The 19,734-nt window shown below is 42.7% G+C and overlaps 1 protein-coding gene across 3 annotated transcripts in view; it reads right to left on the reverse strand.

Moving 5' to 3' along the window:
• PLCL1 (phospholipase C like 1 (inactive)) overlaps positions 1-19,734 on the reverse strand; it is a 506,778-nt gene that overhangs the window by 174,560 nt on the left and 312,484 nt on the right. For all 3 annotated transcript variants that reach the window (XM_078680511.1, XM_078680509.1, XM_078680510.1), the window contains exon 4: positions 4,091-4,166. In XM_078680511.1, coding sequence (XP_078536637.1) covers positions 4,091-4,166 — 76 coding nt within the window. The remainder of the gene's footprint in view (positions 1-4,090; positions 4,167-19,734) is intronic.

Genomic DNA, 19,734 nt, shown 5'->3' on the forward strand with positions numbered 1-19,734 from the left:
GGATGGTAGAGGAGGCTGTGGCACATAATTGGCTCTCGAAAAAAGAGTCTGAGTTCCTGATGCAAAAGAACCCACGAACGCCCTACTTTTACTGTATCCCCAAGATCCATAAAAATCTGGACAATCCACCAGGGAGACCCATTGTCTCAGGGATTGGCTCGATTCTTGAGCCTCTCTCAAAATTTTCAGACGCTTTTCTGCGACCCCTCATCCAGGCCACAGATACGTATCTGAGGGATACAAAATCAGTTCTGCAAATGCTAAAAGATCTCACATTTGACCCAGAGAACCAACTACTACTCAGCCTGGATGTGGAGAGCTTGTATACAAGCCTCCCCCATGACGAGACCCTGGCTATAATCGAAGAAGTTTTGTACAGTACAAACTGGCGATACCAAACCCCTAGGGCAGTAGTAATGGAGTGTATCGCTCTAGCGCTGACCAAAAATGTCTTCGAATATAATGAAACAATTTATTTACAGAGCCATGGCACAAGCATGGGGAGCACATTCGCGCCGAGTCTGGCCGGATTGTATGTACACCACATGGAAACCAACAAAATCCTTAACCCTCGCAACCCCTACAGAGAACACATACTCATGTGGAAACGATACATTGACGACATCTTTGTGATCTGGCAGGGTAACCACGAAACAGTAACCCATTTCATGGAATGGCTCAAAACCCAAGACCGGTTTCTGAAATTCACACATTCAGTTTCCAATGAACAACTGGTCTTTTTAGACCTCAACATCTATCATCAAAATGGAGGACTAGAATCTACGACACATTTCAAACCGACGGCTAGGAACTGTCTACTTAGATACGACAGTTTCCACCCACGCCACCTCAGCATGAACGTGCCGTATGGGCAATTTCTCCGACTGAGGCGAAACTGTACCCAAATGGACAACTACAAGTCTCAGGCCCTAGATTTAAAGAACAAACTACAAGCCAGGAAGTACCCAGACAGAGTAATCGATACTGCCATGAAAAGAGCTAGGAATAACAATAGAGACGCTCTTCTGGAAGACAAAATCGAACCAACTGCCAAACAAACGAGACCAATATGCGTCACTACATACAACACTCATTCTAATGAAGTGTCAAAGATAGTGAACAAGCATTGGCGCATTTTAAACTGCGGGAATATGAAGATTGAAAAAATGATGTTTTCGCACAGACGCTGCAGAAACCTCAAAGACATACTAGTACATACACGCCCAAAGCTATAACCACAACGACAATTGACAGTACAAGGAATCCAGGGACATTATCCCTGTGCTAACTGTGCCAGCTGCCACTTAACCAAAAAAAGCAGACAACTGACCTTCGCCAATGGCACAAAATGGGACCAACGAAAAATGACAAATTGCAACAGCAAGAATGTTGTCTACATGATTGTATGCCCCTGCCACTTGGAATACATTGGCATGACCACCAGAGCAGTTAAAACAAGGCTCAATGAGCATAAGAGCAATATACGGTGCAAAAAAAGTACTACCAAAATGGCAACTCACTTCTTGGAGATGGTACTTTGTGTCAATGACATCTACTGGACTTTGATTGAACAATTACCCACAGAAAAAGGTCTCTTTGAAAAAGAACAGCGTTGGGTTTTTCGCTTAGGTACCCATATATCAGGACTAAATGACGATATTCCCTGGGGCCAACTAAAAACATAGAATTGCCTTGAGTATCGAAAACATCCCTGTGCAGCAATGCTATTGTTAGACACTAAATGTGTTAACAGAAAATCTGAGTGTCCGGTTTGCAACATCCTCACTATCTTTGTAATTCCCTTAAACCGAATGCCAGTCCTGCTATGTTCATTGCTAAAAACAACTATCATATATTTTCATAATAGACCCAAAACAAGCGAGAACCCGTGTTTCACAGGGTAGTATGTAAAAAGTAGCGAACAATTCTTGCTTTATATCTGTATTTTAAGTGCAATCCCCTGTAATGTGTCAAGTTCACAAAATCCTCACTATTTTAATTGTAATTCTCATGAGACCATATGCCAGCACTGCCATATTTATTACTGAAAGAAACAATTATATATTGTTGATAATAGACCCAATACAGGCACGAACCGTGGGTTCGCAGAGTAGTATGGCAATAGCAGCAAACTATTCTTGCATTGTATCAGTAATTTTAGTAGGAGCCCCTCAAGAAATGCATCTTGGCATTCCCTTTTCCTTATTGAATAAAAATTAACTTTTTTAGAGTAGGACCAGTGCAGACTCGAACCCGACTCTCAGAAGTCAAGGGATAGTAGTGTTACATTTGTGGGCATGCGCGCTATACAGCAGGACCGTTTAGCGTATCGTGCATGCGCGAACGACTACAAACGCATGCGCCTTCAAAAATGAAACGCTGCGAACGAAACCAATTACCGGCGAACCAAATATAGGCCGCCCCGGTCACTAGCCTTACCAATAATCCAATTAAGGGCGCAGCAGCGAGAGTATATAAAGGCCCCTTGTAGACGCACTAACGCACTTCCACAATCAGCGGAGCCGGCGTAAGGGGCAGCGAAGAGGGATTCTCCTCATAGACCCGTGAGTAATACCACCAAAAAACGGAAGGTCTAACCACCCCTAAGCAATATGTAAGTACCAGAAAAGAAATAGAGGTATTTGTGTATTTTTCTCACAGGCAGCAAGGAAGCCCGGGTAACCCCTAAGCAAGAAACGGTCTCATGGAGTAACAAACTCCTAACTAAACAGTAGGTTTTGCCCACTGTGAGCTTCACAGAAATCTCCCTACTAATCACAAACATAGTAAATACTAGAGGGTTTTATCCACAAACCTGACACTAGAGCGTGTGTTTTTTGTTACATGTGTGTCTGTCTTGTATGTGTCCTTTCTGATTTTTGATTTTCTGAATAACATTTTTTCACCATAGGCACGTTTATCCTGTGTAGAATGGCACTGACGTGTCTTGACAATTTTTAAACCGCACATTTTTTGCATGACCTGATCCACAGGTGTACCAACCCATGGTCTTTTGGAGGAAGGATCACCTGAAAACATTTTTTTGTCCTTTTCCTCCGCAGGTCTGCTAAATAGCGGTTGCTCAGTAGGTACATTGATATACCTTCACTTGTAAATATCACTTTTTAGAAATATTCAAAAGACGTGATTAGAAAAACGTGAGCAAGGTGGGGATTTGTGCACCCCAGTCCTGAAGAAGATGTTTTTACATCGAAACATGTTGACGACACACACATAGGAGGTGGTGCACATAAACTACGCCATTACCTCCTCACGTACTCTTTTACTAGTACCAACCCGGGGGCCAATTAAAGTTTTTTTGCTACCCTACGAGTCAGGTGCTTTTTAAACTCCACTCACTATTCTTAAAACCCCCCCACAGCACTCACATAAAAATCCCTCACATACACCACACATAGTCAAGAAGTGCTCCCACGTAATCGTTGGTCGCAGCACGCCGTATCTAGTAGAGGGATACGTTGACCCGGATGATGAAGCATGACACCAAGGGGCCTGTTGGTGTGTGAGGGGTACCCAAAAACACCTCACGTGTTCCCAACCATAGTAGGGACATCGTTGACCCATTACTTAATGGATTCCTCTTGTTTGTAAATGTAACTTCTTAATCATCAACACCAGCACTTTTCATGAGCACCAGTTAAGGACACATTCATTTTTTGTAGGCACAGGGAGACTACGTGGTTTGCCCAGAATCACAGGATGTTGGGCCGACACAGATTCGAACCTTGTTCCGGGGCCCAGAAGTCGGCAGCTCTAGCCACTAAGCCACCTCCTCTCTCCACTTTCATGGTTAGTAGTTGGTTCTGTTTTAGGCAGTGCTAAAAGGAGACATGGGCTTGTACAAGCTGCCTCCCGATGACAGCCGCTTAAATTATTTTTACAAATTAACCACTGTGTCTAGCTCTACAGTCCTCTACACCAGTGGCCCACAGAGATGATTTTTGCCCATTTTGCTCTAATTGCCTGCATGACGATGAAGGCCCATGCGTAAGGAAAGATTAGGGAAAACACATGTATGTTCAGGACACTGGGATAGTTAGAGACAGAATTGCATTGGGCTGCTGCTTACCGGCTTTCTGGCACTGCATAATCTTCTCGTGGATGGTGTCAGCCATTTCAATCAAGACCCTGCTCTCTTGAATCATCTGCAAAGAGGGCAAAAAGAGAAGCAGCTGCTGTCAGAGAAAGGGTACTGTCAACATTCATTCTGGCTGCCACATGGCAGAAAGTAATGCAGATGAGCTGGCAGGAAAGGAAATGGGGCACAGATGAAGCCAATCATCTAGTGTTAAATTAAAATGAGCGCACAGTTGAGCGTTTTTCGAGTAGCCACAGGCACTTGGGTTTCTTTGTTCTGCCAACAGAGGAGAGGAATGGCTAAAGAAATAGAAAATCAGCATTATACATAACCCCTGCCTTTCCACGTCATAATGATCATGATAGTGCTTTCTAAGTTGTAGAGCTTAAATTCCTACCTCAAATAGGATTGACGGCTGTAGATGTATAACTTGCGGGCCACTGTCAAATCAACAATTCGGCTGTTCATCCTTCTGAAGTTGATAAAATATGTGCCACTGAGTTGGACATGTGAATGGCTTGTATGACTGATAAGAGACAATTCAGTTTTCCATGCAGCTGGTTTTGATTTTAATGAGCTAATATAATGGATGCTTTTTGTTTCCTTTCTGATAATAAAATAATGCATTTATCACATATGGTTTCATATTCTGCCACTTTCAAGAGTTCTTAAACAACATCGATAAAAACAAAGGGCCCTATCTATCAAGGAGGTTTTGTTACTTTTGTACCACGCATCATGGTGCGTTCATGCACGATGCAACCCCCATATGAGATTTATCAAACCACAATAAATCAGAAGTAATGCAGCCCAGCGCAAAGCGCAGAGCTGCATTACTTTGCACTGGTAAGGCGTTGCATGGGTGTTCTCACGCAACTCCCAAGGATTTTGACGGATTCCAATATTTACCGTTGCTGGTAGATCTGGGTATGTGCCAAAATGCTACGCCTCCTCGTTACTTCGCTTACTTACATTTTGCAGCCCACATAAAGAGAGGAATATGCCTCAGGAGATTGTTTTTGTACAGGAAGGTGCCCCGTTCCTGTGAAGCATCCTCCCCAGAGTGGGAACATGGTACAGACCACGCCGCACACAGAGCTCTGGTTTGCAAGTCTTTATTCTTCAGTATGCATCTCTTAACTGGATGGCTGCATCACAAAGTTTGTTAACCACACCCAGTCACACCCATCAGATTTCATAATACTTTTGTAAAGCATCTGCTGAAGGCCACTAGAGACCTCGTACAAATCTCCCCCTTTGCTAAACAAAAAGTATACACAAATATATACATATGTGATCAAGGCCGTTGTAGGCCGAAACGCGCCATGGCGGTCGTGGTGGTTTGAAGGCTTTCAATAAAGACACTGACTGAGCACTGAAGTTGGGTTCGCTCTCCATTCTTTCCCATCAAAGGGAAGCGCTTGGATGCAGTGGTGAAAGCGAGATATATATATTTATATATATATATACATATATATGTATATATATATATATACACACACACATATATATATATATATATATATATATATATATATATATACATACACATTATAACTCTTAGATGAGTAGCCGAGGTGCTCGCACCAGCCTTCCCTTCCAGCTCTAGTTGTATGAGATAGAGGAGGGGCACCTTCATCTGTATCTCTGGAGAAGAGTTGAATGCTTGATTGGTGCATTCAGGTGGACTTGCCTCACTCCTGAGATTTGGAGCGGATGAACATTGAGGCAAAGGCTTAAAGTGAGACGAGTCTCTGGTTATGGAGTTTCCAAGTCATTGGGCAGTTACCATATGTCCCTTGCTCACCACAACAAACAGAGCATCAGTCTTGCGTGTCCACTTTTGCTTGACAAGAACTCAGTCTCTTTTCCCGAAGACCATGTCTCGAGCGCATCAGCGCTTATCAGTGTAGGCCTTCATTTTGCCTTTCCGAGAGGTGTGAGTGACACTGACACAAATCTCCTTAGGGTCTATTGACCGACTGGTGGTCCATTGCGGTATCTTTGTTTCAAGAGCACTTCTGAATAGTTAGGTGGTGGGGATTTTCCCTGTCGTGGAATGAGGAGTGGAATGGTAGGCATGGAGGGCTGGGATTAAAGCGGACTTGAGGTCTATGCCTTCTAGTGCAGCACTCTGAACACTAGTAAATCAGAACAAAGAAGCAGTAATGGCCACAAATAAAACAGAAAACACTTTGGAATCCACAAGACCACAAATCCCAGGTCACAGAGCAAGATCAGGATCTCTTAATGATATAAATGATTCTTGTATTTATAGCATTTAGCCATGACCTAAGTCTGTTGATACCCCGAAAGAGTAAGAAATCAGAAGTCAGTACATTTTTCAGCAGAGTCTTCATAAGGAAGCATATGCCTCTTCCTTCCTACGCTCTGCAAGAATTGATCACTAACCATTTATTAATGCCAGGGTGAACGCCACCACAAGAATAATGGAGCACTTTAATAACACCAGTAATAAAATAAGCTTTAACAACAAAGGGCCCAATAGTGTATAAACAAGTTCATATCAGCATGACCAACAGGGTCAAAAAGAGAATGAAGCAAGGGTTATTGTTAGACGTCATATTTGGAGAGGGAGAACTTTAGTGCCTTGTAGAAGTTAGAAAGAGCTAAAACTTTTCTAATGTGTTTCAAGCAAGAGTTCCTAGGTCTGTAAACAAAGCAAGAGAATGTCGGATTTAGAATGTTCTCCTTTTTAGTGAGATGGATGTTCACCACAAGCCCTGCTCTACTGAAAGTGAGATGAGATCCACCAATTTTCAGTTTGCTAAGGAGGACCTGAATGTTAGCATACAGTCCTGAGAGCTGTTTCTATGGGGAGTCACTGAAGATCCAGAACCACTGAAATGATATGGGCTGATTCTTTGTTCCTGCTACCTTTCGTGGTGCTGAATGGACACATTTATGCAGAGCAACCAATGGATTAGGAAGTCTCACAATTATGGCATTTCCTCCATCAGTGTGCCATAGGAAAACTGATAGCACACTCATTTTTAAGTTCTTGGTTGGAATCAGTGGTTTTACCTTGCTGAGGAAGTATAGTTGGTAATGAGCAGATTTCCAATTTTTTAGTTTTAAAAATGTTAATTGTACGATGGATATCTAGAAAGAATTCCAGGGAAAAATGATGAATAGAGGGTTAGAGGAGTCAGAACAATTGCGGACAAGGGCCCTGACTCCAGAAGTAGACATTTGTTCTGTGTGGGGTTACCATCTTAGGTACAAAATCCGAGCTATTCAACAAAAAGATTGTCTGCTGTGAGTTCTTTTACTATTTTGACAATGGTATCATTATTTGATGTATACAATCTATAAATGTCCTTACCTCTGTTATAAGCATGTGGCAGACTGGTTTTTCTCTGCCGACCAACCAGGGTCTGGAGCAAGTGAAACGCACTAAAATGTCAAGCGCATAACACCAGGTGCCCATAAAGTCAGTCGCTGATTCCCTTTCGTTTTTTTAATGGGTAGCCCTGTCACAAAGGCTCCTGCAGGGAAGACGAGCTTTTCAGCTTCAATATCACAGTGCTCACTCACCAACTACTGGGAGATAACGAGAACTTTGATTTCAGGAGCGTTGTCCAACTTTAGAATAAATCAGAAGGATTATGTGGGGTCTGATCCAATTTGAAATGCTATTTTTCACAAAGGCGTTCAAATGCCAGAGGAAAAATAAAACAACGAGCACTTTCTCACTCCAATCTATATTCAAATGATTGCAGATGCCCTTGGCTTTACTGTAGAACCACTTCCTCTTCCCTTTCTTTTTACTCCTTCGACCAAGCTATGAACAAAGCGTGACCTTAATACATCACAGGGCTTTAATTATCCAAGCCAATGTCATGTAAAAATCACACAACCATCTTGGCAATTTATCTTTGGTACTCCACAGAGTGAATGAATTGCCTCTTGGTGCTAAAATGACAAAAACGCAAAGTCTGACCACCAGGGATGTGGTGATTTGACTTGCAGGTTGTGCACAGATAAATGCAACAAGAACGAGCAAAATAAGTTGTGACTGAACTTCCGGTCTTACTCCAAACTTGGAACCAAGAAGCACACCCATAACCCTAGGGCTTGTCAAGTGGTGCACCGCGCTATATAAATTACTCTGTGACCAGTGCGTCCTCAATTGACTAGATTATAATCATTATTTTACATATGAATAACCTTCTGAATTCATTTATGTATGAAAATTGCTTTATTTACCAAAAATCTTAATTTTTTCAGGTTAACTGTTGCATAGTCATTGATCATCGATAATATTGTTTAAGCCCCAATGCATTTTAGAATCGCCCTCCATCAGGGAACAAAAATTAAGTAAAAAAACGCCATTCCAGCATTGATCAAGTTCACCATGATCTCCAAGATCCCTCGGCTGACTACGGCCTGGGTGCACGCTCAATGCACTTCCGAATCACCCTTCATCGAGGCAAATATGAAAGTGAAATGCACCATTCTTGCAATGTAAAATCGAAAATGTACTAAAGCTAGTATTACCTTGTGCACACAATATACATGTTGATAGTCAAGGTTTATGCAAAACCTGCCTGGCAAACAATTGTTATGTATATATTTCTAATGAGACAAATACAGTAAACTGTGGTAACGACCATGGTAATGCATAAATCAAGGCCAAAATATCCTCTGACTAAAAACTGGTGAGATCACACCAATTGATGGATGGTGCAGCGTGCAGACAAAGAACTGTGAATCCCTGAGATGACAATATGCGTATCTTAAGTGGGAATAAGTGAGTCTGCAAGGGTGAGCCTAAGGAGGGCTGGGGCCGTCTGGAAAGGGGTAAAGTGCAGTTAACTGGGGGTTATGGATCCAGCATACTTTGGGGGAGCTTCAAAAGATGGGAACACAAAGTGGCACTGGCAGGAGGCCTTTTAGAAAGGGGAGTGGTGTTCAAACCATAAGAAGGGCTAGCAAAAGGCTGGAGGAACGCAAAATGGCCACCATATTGGGGATAAATGTGACAGAAATAGGAAAACCGTATAGTGAAAGCCACATCGGATAAGATCTTAAAACTATTCAAAGGTAAAGAAACACAACACTTAAACATAAGGGTAGCAAAATAATGATGGGGTACAAGGGGTCTGAATAGAGTATGGGGGAAAAGACTGTGAGGAGATGCATCAAGCATACTGAATACCTCAATTAAGAAACCCTTTTCACATAAACTATTCTTGTACATATATTTGGACTAAAATGATTATTCATATTTAAAAAAAAAAGATTGGAATATGTTCAATTGAGGACAATATATTGTGTGTCAAAAGCATATAGCACAGTGCACCACGTGGCAAGCCCTAGGTTTAGAGTGCGCTTCTTGGTTTCTTATTCGTGCTTCTAGGCTGAAGAGAGCTTTATGTGTTGTCATGTCATTGAAGAGTTTTAATTTGGATACATTCAAGGATAACATAAAAGTGCATTTCAGTGACGTCACTACTCATTCCTCATTGAATTTTATATTCAACCACAGGACATTTTGCACCATAGTGGAATCTTATCAGCATGCATTTGAGAAAAAAAAATCCTTAAGCTCAGAAAAGAGCAGCACACTCAAACAAGCCCAAAAAATATACCCCCTTATAGAGGAGGTCATACTAACATCTAGGTTAAGCCTGGGTGGAGTTCGCAGAGTTACTCTGCAAAGTGCAAAAAAACAAGCGGCAGAGTTTCTTTAGATAAATGCTGTTCGCTGTCATTTTCAGTGCCAGGTGCTTGTCCGCACTGTGCAAGTGGGTGCTGCTTCCTTTCTGCCGCTTGAGTAGATTTTTAACGCAAACGGGCGGTTGTAATGAAGAATCGTAATGCTTGCATTGAGAAATCTTGCCGGGAGGTTAATTTTCCACGCTTGCGCTCACCAACATGATGTTGATGACCGCGAACAAGGAAAAATCTCGCCAGGAGGTGGATTTTCCTTGCTTGCGCTCACCAACTTGACATTGATGAACGTGAGCGAGGGAAAAAACTCCGCTATGCGGAGCGGAGTTTTTTTTAACTCCCCGTAATGCGACGTGTGAAAAACTCCGCAAGCGAAGCGGAGTTCACTGCCCAGACTTAATCTAGATCTCCCAATAACGTGGACACAAGTTTAAAACTTCTAGAATACCTTCTGAGTCGTGAAATAAGTCAGAGATTCTATGCGACCAAACTTATCAATACAACAAGGCAAAGCGCTTACCAAGGGTATTAGAAATAATACTGAATGCAACTTTATAGAAAAATAAATAAATCTTGCTCATTGCATTTATAATTATTACTTGTGGAAGAACTATCAAAAACTTAATGCTTGAAAGCAGGACTTTACAAGCAATTAAAAGAAAGCAAATGAAAGGAAAATGTAGTTAACATAAAAGGAAACATAGATTTATGTTCAAAGAAATCATAGAAAGAAAAATTAAGAAATTCAAACAAGGTACGGTTGTTTACAAATTTAATAAAGTTATAACAGGGAAGCATATGCAAGACAGAGCTATACGCAACAAGACTACTGACTCTTCAGGAGAAGAATCAAGTCATACAGACAAGGATAATCCTGACACTTTCCAAAAGGGTGCAGTCAGCACAAAGACTGTAAAGCAGCCAATACCAAGGTTAGATAACCAATAATCCAAAGATTCAACTTTTTTAACCATCAGCCCAGCACAAAACGAAAGAACTGAAGAGCATTTAAGCATAAAACCCTTTAAGTCTTGACTGATTGACTCAAGTCTACAATCATTTTCACTCCGGCCCTTCCTCTTTCTACAACATTAGTCTTACAAGATAAATATGGGATAGTTGTTTAATTTGAACCGTGCTTAGTAAATATTAATATATTCAAAAAATGAATTACTGTCATAGTCAGAAATATCTCTTCTAGACATAGCTGTCAAGGTTTTAGATTGATATGTTTGACATTTTCATAATTTCAGTGTAATTATGAGTGACATTTCAATGACTTATCTCGTGAGCAAAATCAAGCAATGAAGATGAGGGGAACATACACATATCAGAAATTGAAGCATGTCTGTTAAGCTGGCACATACTAGACTGTAGTGTGAGTGCACAATTATGACCACCAAGTGCACGCAGTCCGTGAATAAAGTGGGCAATGTGAATGATGTGGGTAATTTAATTAAATGTAGATCATGTGTGGTGGTGGGGCATTAGTACAAGTGTCAGAGAGGCTGACCACCTTTTGGAAGCAGCATGTCTGCCAAGGTTTCAGATTGATATGTGTGACATCTAAATTATCCTCTGCTTGTGTTCTACGTCAACATTTCCCCCCCCCCCCCCCCCCCTTGGAATAATTACATTCTGGGTCTCTTCAGCCACTACTTTCAAGTACCCTGTACCCTTGAGACCGGTATGGACCCGGATGTTGGTAGTTTTTGCTGCCAGTTCCCTTTCATCTGGGACATGGCTGAGGAGGAGGCCTGCCTGATGTTCACCCGTTGTTCTCGCCTGTAATGCCAGTTGGCGGATGTATGTATCCCACATTGTGAGGAGGGCCAGTGTGCTGGCCTTGTGAGACTATGGAGTTGCCTCAGTAAGTGGGACCAGTGGCAATTCCACTGAGAGACTGGCCCAAAGAGGACAACCAGCAGCCCAGATAATCAGACTGGAGCAGTGAGACTGGTGCACAGGCACACACCTACAGCCAACCTGTATTCCAGTTGTGCTTGAGGCATCCCCACTGCTCTGCAAAAAGGGTAGGAAGAAACCATGGTGAATCATGGTCATGGGCGAAACGTGGACCTCACCTCCACGTGGCGGGTAGTAAACAACCAGCAGACCTTGTATTGGACCCAGAGCGCAGGAACACTGACCAGCTCCACCGAAGGCCCTTACGGCCTGCAACCAAAGAGGACAAAGAGACAGCAGGGGCGCAAGAACAAACCTACTGCAACCAGACATTTCCCTAGATACCGGCATAGGGAGAGCTCGAATGGGAGATGCCCAAAACTCCTGCATAGGTATTCCTGCTCCTGGAAGCACCAACACTAAGGGAATACGTTTGGGATTCCCAATGATTTTTCTAATTACAGGGCCTTTTTTCATCCACACGTTCATTCGCTCGAGGTTAGCAAAATGCGAGGGCACTTACTTAATTTTGCAACGAGGGGGGCAGCAAGAGCAGCTGCCATTCTGTACATGGGTAACCGGCCTGGGTCGCCTCTGTGCTTGGTGGCCGCCCGCTGCCGCAGAGGCTCACTCGGCTCACCTACTTACTAGCTGCAGTCTTCTGGGCAGCTGCGCTGCAAATGATTAACCATCACTTTGCCGGAGCGAACTGTGTGTTTCAGCACCGCCATCGATGTCCCGGAGCCCTGCCTGGGCCCAGCGGTGTCAGCGACGCGGGATTCATCTTTACAGCAGCGAGCTGAGCTCATGATTGCAGTAAGCAGCAAAAAGAAACTGATTTCAACTGCCACGCCACTTAACCACCAATAACTGTGAGAGTGATGAATTCATAGTGTTACATTGTTGCACTTTAGCTCAGCCAGCCCCCTGCGGTGGAGTCCTCACCGTGCGCTGCCTGGAATGCCAGCTTTTATCATAATCATGTTTTAGCACTAATCAGCCAGCGCTCTCCGGGGTAGTTTGACAGCTCAGCTAAGCCACTACATATGTGTGACAATGCATTTCAGTGCAGTGATGCAGCCAATCACACTGAAATGCATTAGTCCAACGCCTGATGCATGGTACTTGGCAGGGCTGTCTAGTTCATAATCAGTTAATGTTCGCTACCAATAAGAATAAGAAAAATCGTCATTTGTGGTTAAGCATCAGAGTTAAGAATACTTCCTATAATGAAAGCAAATGTCATGGGTAAATATAGATCATTCTCCCAGTAAACCATCAGGTTATTAAGAACTCTGAATTAAGCTTGTGCTAGATAAAAGGGGTGTTCACCCTTTTCCTTAAATATAAAGGCTTTTATCTCAACTTCCTTTCAAATTTTTTGTGTGTATCGAAGAGGACAGGAATGCACCGTATCTATCAAGATATGATGCATTCCTGTCCTCTGACTGCGGTGATAACAATCTGCAGCCTAGTACCAATGCCTGAGCCTTGCACCATGGAGCAAGGGTGCTTGCATTACAGGCAGGATTGTTTTTATGCTGGAAAGGACACCTTCCTGCACAAAAACAAATCATTGGAGGCATTGTCCTCTTTCTATGTGTGCAGCATGTGTTCTCCTCCTTGGACCTCTGGTGGGAAGGCGTACAATTCCGATGCATTCCTATGCCAACTAGTGTAGGTAAATTTGAGAATGCTTCAGAATACATGGATGGAGGCTTGCAGTGGGGTAACAATACCCCCTGCAACCTAGGGTGTGGGGGGCCCCTGAGCTCCAGTGGGACCCCTCCAGCGCTGTGCACTGGCTGCTGACCCCTGGCCTCAGAGCTCTTGACTGGGTCCAGAGTGTGGGGAGCCCCCACCATGTACTTTTCAGGGGGAGCCCCTAAGGTTTATTACACCACTAGATGCTTGAGAACACCCACGCTTCACCCACGTAATGCCCCCACCATGCAGAGTAGCACAAGGCAATGACTTGCGCTGCCTTGCGTCACTCCAGATTTACCAAGACACACAAGGTGGCCTTGCGTGACTTAGTAAATCTCATTCCGGGTTCTGCGTCATCCTGCCTCTCCTTGCATGGCGCAAGGCAACGCAAACCTTAAGAAATCTGCTCCCTAGTGTCTGATTAACTGCAGCAGGAGTGTGGGGCACAGCAGCCATCTTAATTACCTATACTGCCTAGTGAAACCCCCACTAGGTTAATGGCAATGGGGTTATATATGATGATTGCTTGACATAAGTAAAATCAGCACAGCAGGTCCAGTGACATTTCTGGTTTTACTTAATCTGAGTATGCGTCAGTACATGATTTAAGTGCTTACTTGAAGAGAGTGCTTTTTCCAGGGTTTATCAATGTTTTTCTTTCTATTTTAAAGCATATTTACATATATATCTGTATGCCTTTCTGGTCAGAATCATCCATAGCTCAGGCACCCTGTAATGTCATCACAGGCTGTTGTGCCAAAGGGGGAGTCTTTTCCGTTCTCCTGAGGACTTCATTGTACTAATTGTCTCTAAGGCAGCGGCGGCTCCTCCGCTATGGTGCCTAGCCAGCCCACCAGCAGCCTAAAAAGATGAGAAATAAAACAATAATAAACCAGGTTTATTATTGTTTTATTTTTTTTCTAGCAGCTGAGTTTTGGGGGGAGGGTAGACATAAGAGAAAGTGTTTTGCACTGATATCAGTGCGCATGTGGGTTTGAGCCGCCATCTCAGGACGGCCAAACCGACATGCGCACTGAAGCTGTCTCCAACCTGAGTTGACTTGCCAGGTTGGAGACAGCAGGCTCAGGCGTCCAATCTAACTGGAAGTGCAAATTCACGATGCTCAGGCCAATCCTGATGCGCCTTTCATGCTGCCACCAGCAGCATAAGAGCAGCGTCAGGATTGGCCACTGTGGAGTGTCGAAGCCTGTGCCTGTAGTGGAGAGGAGCTTAGAAGAGCGTGTTTCAGTGATCTGGAGATGCAGCAGGTAAGTTTTTTTTTTGCTTATTTGTGTCGTCAGCCCGTCCCCTCTCCCAGCTCCCCCACCACTCACCTGAGGCACCGGCTGCTACCGCTCCAAGTCAGTTTTATGTTTAGGATGCTACCCACGGCTTTTGTCATTTTTGTGAAGCTTATCCCAAGAGAGGGTCCAGGCTACCACCTTAGGGTGAGGCTGCAGCTTCTGAGGTGGGCTGAGAGGTGGCTGTGTGTTTAGGGCTGAACCATTAGAGTCCTATTTGAGAGTCATGTGGCAAGGATAACATTACTTGATGACCTTACAAAACAAGTGCAGGTAGGAGTTTTTTCACGAGGTAACATGTTTGTGATATAAGCTTTGTTGTAAAATATCACTATAAGAATCTTTATACCAAACAATTGGATAACCAAGGAGATAATTTGGGAAGAGTGTTCACAACAGAAAAGGAACAGGATGAGTGAGACCAGATCAGAATACTGCTGTGCACCCAAACATAAATATCTGGCTTTAGAAGTAGCATTAATGAATAAAGAAAATGGACACGCCCAAAAGGAAATCGTATATAAGCATTCATATATACATATGGTATCTGGCCAACTGGAGGCACTTCATAACAGAAGAGAATTGAAACTAGGGTCCACAGACAGCGAATATCCTCTGATAATTCCTTTAACACAATTTATTTTCTTCCACTTAAATGCTTGATATATGAACAGTATCTTAGTCCAGGTTCTATCCCCCTAAATTAGCCACAGCAGTCACCTCTTTTATTTCTATACATATACACTAAGGAGTGGACAAACATAAATGCAAATAGAAATATCAAGAAGGTTAATGCTTTAAAGAATGTTTCCAAACACATACACTAATGATAAAACCAGGTTTAAGATGAGGCTAGTGACCAACGCATATTACATAATACTCTAGATGAAGAGTTAATGAAACAATATCCTATACAGGCAATATTGGGATCAACAGTGTTTTATTTCTCCCTGCCATACCTATGTGCAAATGATTTGATCAGGAAGGGGTGGGAGCACACTGCTGACCTCCCAGCACAGTTTGCCCCTTAGCATTAGGGTAAATGCAGTTTACAGAGCACGCTTACTTGGTATTTTGCTGGAGTGTTCCACCAAAGTTGGTGCAGATTAGTGCTGTCATCTCTAGACACATGTGTTTCTGAATTTTATCCGTCATCAGTAGAGATTAAAAAAATGTTTGTTATCTGGTGTTGCTGAGCAGGCTGCCAACATTCTTACAGGTCTGAGTACCTCTCACTGGTGCATCTCCGCTAGCTCGTCAGCTCAGTGGCTCAAGGGAGCCTTTTTAAACAGGAAAGGGTGGGAGCACACTGCTGACCTCCCAGCACAGTTTGCCCCTTAGCATTATGGTAAATGCAGTTTACAGTGCACGCTTACTTGGTATTTTGCTGGAGTATTCCACCAAAGTTGGTGCAGATTAGTGCTGTCATCTCTAGACACATGTGTATCTGGATTTTATCCGTTATCAGTAGAGATAAAAAAAAAAGATTTTAATCTGGGGTTGCTGAGCAGGCTGCCAAAATTCTTACAGGTCTCAGTACCCCTCACAGGCGCACAGGTGTATCTCCACTAGCTTGTCAGCTCAGTGCCTCAAGGGAGCTGACGAGCTTCTACAGATGCACATGTGCGCCTGTGAGAGGCACTGAGACCTGTAAGAATTGTGGCAGCCCGCTCAGCAACCCTATATAAAATGTGTTTTTATCTCTACTGATGATGGATGAAATCCAGAAACATGTGTCTAGAGATGTACAGCACTAACCTGCACCAACTTTGGTGGAACACTCCAGTAAAATCTCAAGTAAGCATGTACTAAGAACTGCATTTACCATAATGCTAAGGGGCGAACTGTGCTGGGAGATGAAGCAGTGTGCTCCCACCACTTTCTATTTGAAAAGGCTCCCTTGAGCCATTCAGCTGACGAAGTTGTGGAGATGCACCTGTGTGCCTGGGAGAAGAACTGAGACCTGTAAGGTTTGTGGCAGCCTGCTCAGCAACCCCATGTAAATTTGTTTTTATCTCTACTGATGACGGATGAAATCCAGAAACATGTGTCTAGAGATGTACAGTACTAACCTGCAACAACTTTGGTGGAACGCTCCAGTAAAATCTCAAGTAAGCATGTACTAAGAAATGCATTTACTATAATGCTAATGGGCGAACTGTGCTTGAAGATGAAGCAGTGTGCTCCCACCCTTTTCTGTTTTGAAAAGGCTCCCTTGAGCCATTGAGCTGACGAAGTTGTGGAGATGCACCTGTGCGCCTGTCAGAAGTACTGAGACCTGTAAGGATTGTGGCAGCCCGCTCAGCAACCCCATATAAAATGTATTTTTATCTCTACTGATGACGGATGAAATCCAGAAACACGTGTCTAGAGATGTACAGCATTAACCTGCACCAACATTGTTGGAACACTCCAGTAAAATCTCAAGTAAGCATGTACTAAGAACTGCATTTACCATAATGCTAAGGGGCAAACTGTGCTGGGAGGTGAAGCAGTGTGCTCCCACCCCTTCCTGTTTGGAAATGATTTGATGATGTGTTTGCCCATCAATATAATGTTCTGTTGAATGATTTGTGAAAGGCAACAAGGAGGCACTATTCAGTGTGCAGGTTGTAAAAGAAAATATATTAAATTACACATTAGCACTTGGCCTACTGTTACTTATGGGGAGTTACTAAGATAATGGCTAGGGTGTACGTTACCCCAAAAGAGTTGACAGTCATTGGTATGGACCCAAAGCAGACTGGTCAATGAGGGCTATTGGACAACTCCATTTCAGTTAATGGGAGACAGCAGTGTGAATTCTAAAATGTTTTTTGGGTAGTTGAGAAGTTGTGCCACTAGGACAGCAGCTGCCAGTGGTGACCTAAAGAGTCAGAGGCAGATTTCCAAAGGAGGCAGGTAAACGTGAAAAAGGAAAGAGTGAGGAGTGGATTTTCCAAGTTCATAGGACCATTTAAAGTGAGGAGTGTGTTTAGAGCCTGGGTGGATTCGAAGAATGGGCAGAAAGTGAATAGATGTTATGCCTTCAACGAGGGTGGTTTATGTAATTCTAATCCATTGCGCTATGCATGTGTGGGTTCTCATCTCATCCATGTCACTAAATAAATATTGTAATAAACGAGTTGACTTCGGCGAATTTAACAGGTAATGTATTCAGGCAGAACCCTGCGATGATCTCCGCAGGCTGACTGCTGGCTCCAGCTCTAAAGTTGGAATTTCAATACAAGAATAAATAAGAAGTGCAGAACATTCTGCAGCCAATTATAGTCACAAAATACTGGACTTCTGCTGTTGAGCACAGTTACCCTGCAAAAGGCTCAAGACCTGGGGGGCTGAGGACTGCAGATAAAGAGCGTAATCTACTGCGGGGGAACTGCAGAGGCTGTTGATGGGATAAAGAGACCCAATTCAGGAGATCAACTGGGCTGAAAGGGAAAGTCAGTTCACAGTCCTTGCTAAAGTTAGCATAGTGTCACTTGTGCGTGGTTTATTGTTCTAATGTTTCATATTATTGTGTGCATCTCTGGAAAGCAACAGTGCCTCTGGAAAGCATCAGTGAAGAAGCAGCTCAATGTTTTCTCAAGCATGGGTTAGTGTTATAAGCATTATAATCACAATTTAAACTTTGATTTGTACAATTTTTGTTACTTTCGAACATGCCATGTTGAGATTGAATTTTCTTATCATGTGTTGTGTAAACATTCTATACAAGAATCCCTTTATTTAGAGGTGAACCAGAAATTACTTTACTCTCTAATAGGGATGCTGTCTTTTTCTTTCATGATTTTGCTTTTCATTTGGGACTTAAAATATTTCTAATTGCTGACTACTTTGCAGTTTGCATTTGAGCCTTCATCGCATTCATTTATTCTTTATAGAGCAAATTTGAAATTTTGTAATTATCCTTCTAATCATTCATTCCCTGACCTTCAAGTCAGTTATTGAGTGGTCCCATTTACTTATGATTATTACTCTGCTGAACGATTGTTAGGTCCGATGTTGTGGAATGTGCCTTTTAGCACAAGATCTACCCTGGAACAAAGCTGCCTGTAGTAAATATTGGGTGATTTGAATTTTTGTGTGCCCTGAATGTTTGGGTTCAGGGTTCTGCTCTCATGGTCTTTAATTATGTCACCTGAAGACATTTCCTTTATAAAGGTAAATGTGCAGACTGGACAATGATTTATTTTGTGTTATTGTCTTGAATTGCAGAGTTCTGATTTTGTCACCTGCAATACCCTTCTAAGTCAGCCTTGGACTGCACTACCTTGCAATCCTGAAAGTCAAGTAGTAAAAGTGGTCCTCAGAACCAGTTTGAGGGTAAAGTGGCTCCAATTGATGCTACTCAAACCCAGTAAATCCTGACTGCCTAAGAACCCTGAAACTGGATTTCACTGTGGCATAATAAATAAAACCCGTTAGAATACCATATTACAATAAAAATGTGTTTAGTTTATTGAACCTTAATTAATTATCTCCCTTGGCAGCTTGCCATGAAAAATCTTACTCCTCAATAATAATGTGCTGGAGAATTAAGCACGCCGAAGTACTGAGGCGTCAACATACTTTTAATCACCTCTTTCATGTTAGGAAATTAATGATCCTCTGAAATCGTGTTTTCAAGAGACCGAGTAAACGCAAAAAGCACTCCATCAGGAGGATAAACTGTCAGAAAAATATTGTATCTATATCATCCATGGGAATCAACCAGACAGAACAATGTTAATAAAATGGAAAGTGTGTATGGGGATACTACACCTACATGTGGAAATGCATGAAATGGAGATTATACAAGCAGTGGCGGAACAAAACTTGAGGGGGCACTTGATGGAATAAACTATGTCAAACAGGGATACCAAGTTTAAGTCATCTTATGTGTGACACTTCAATGTTTTTCTTTTTTTTTTTTAGAAACAAACAAGGGGACCCGATGAGTAGCTAAGGCCCCGGGTGTAAATTATTTTATCAAACAATGGTCCTTAGAGGACAAATATAAAAGACAAATAAGCATAATGAGTACTA

This window comes from Lissotriton helveticus, chromosome 3_1 (assembly GCF_964261635.1).
Source record: "Lissotriton helveticus chromosome 3_1, aLisHel1.1, whole genome shotgun sequence".
Taxonomy (NCBI): domain Eukaryota; kingdom Metazoa; phylum Chordata; class Amphibia; order Caudata; family Salamandridae; genus Lissotriton; species Lissotriton helveticus.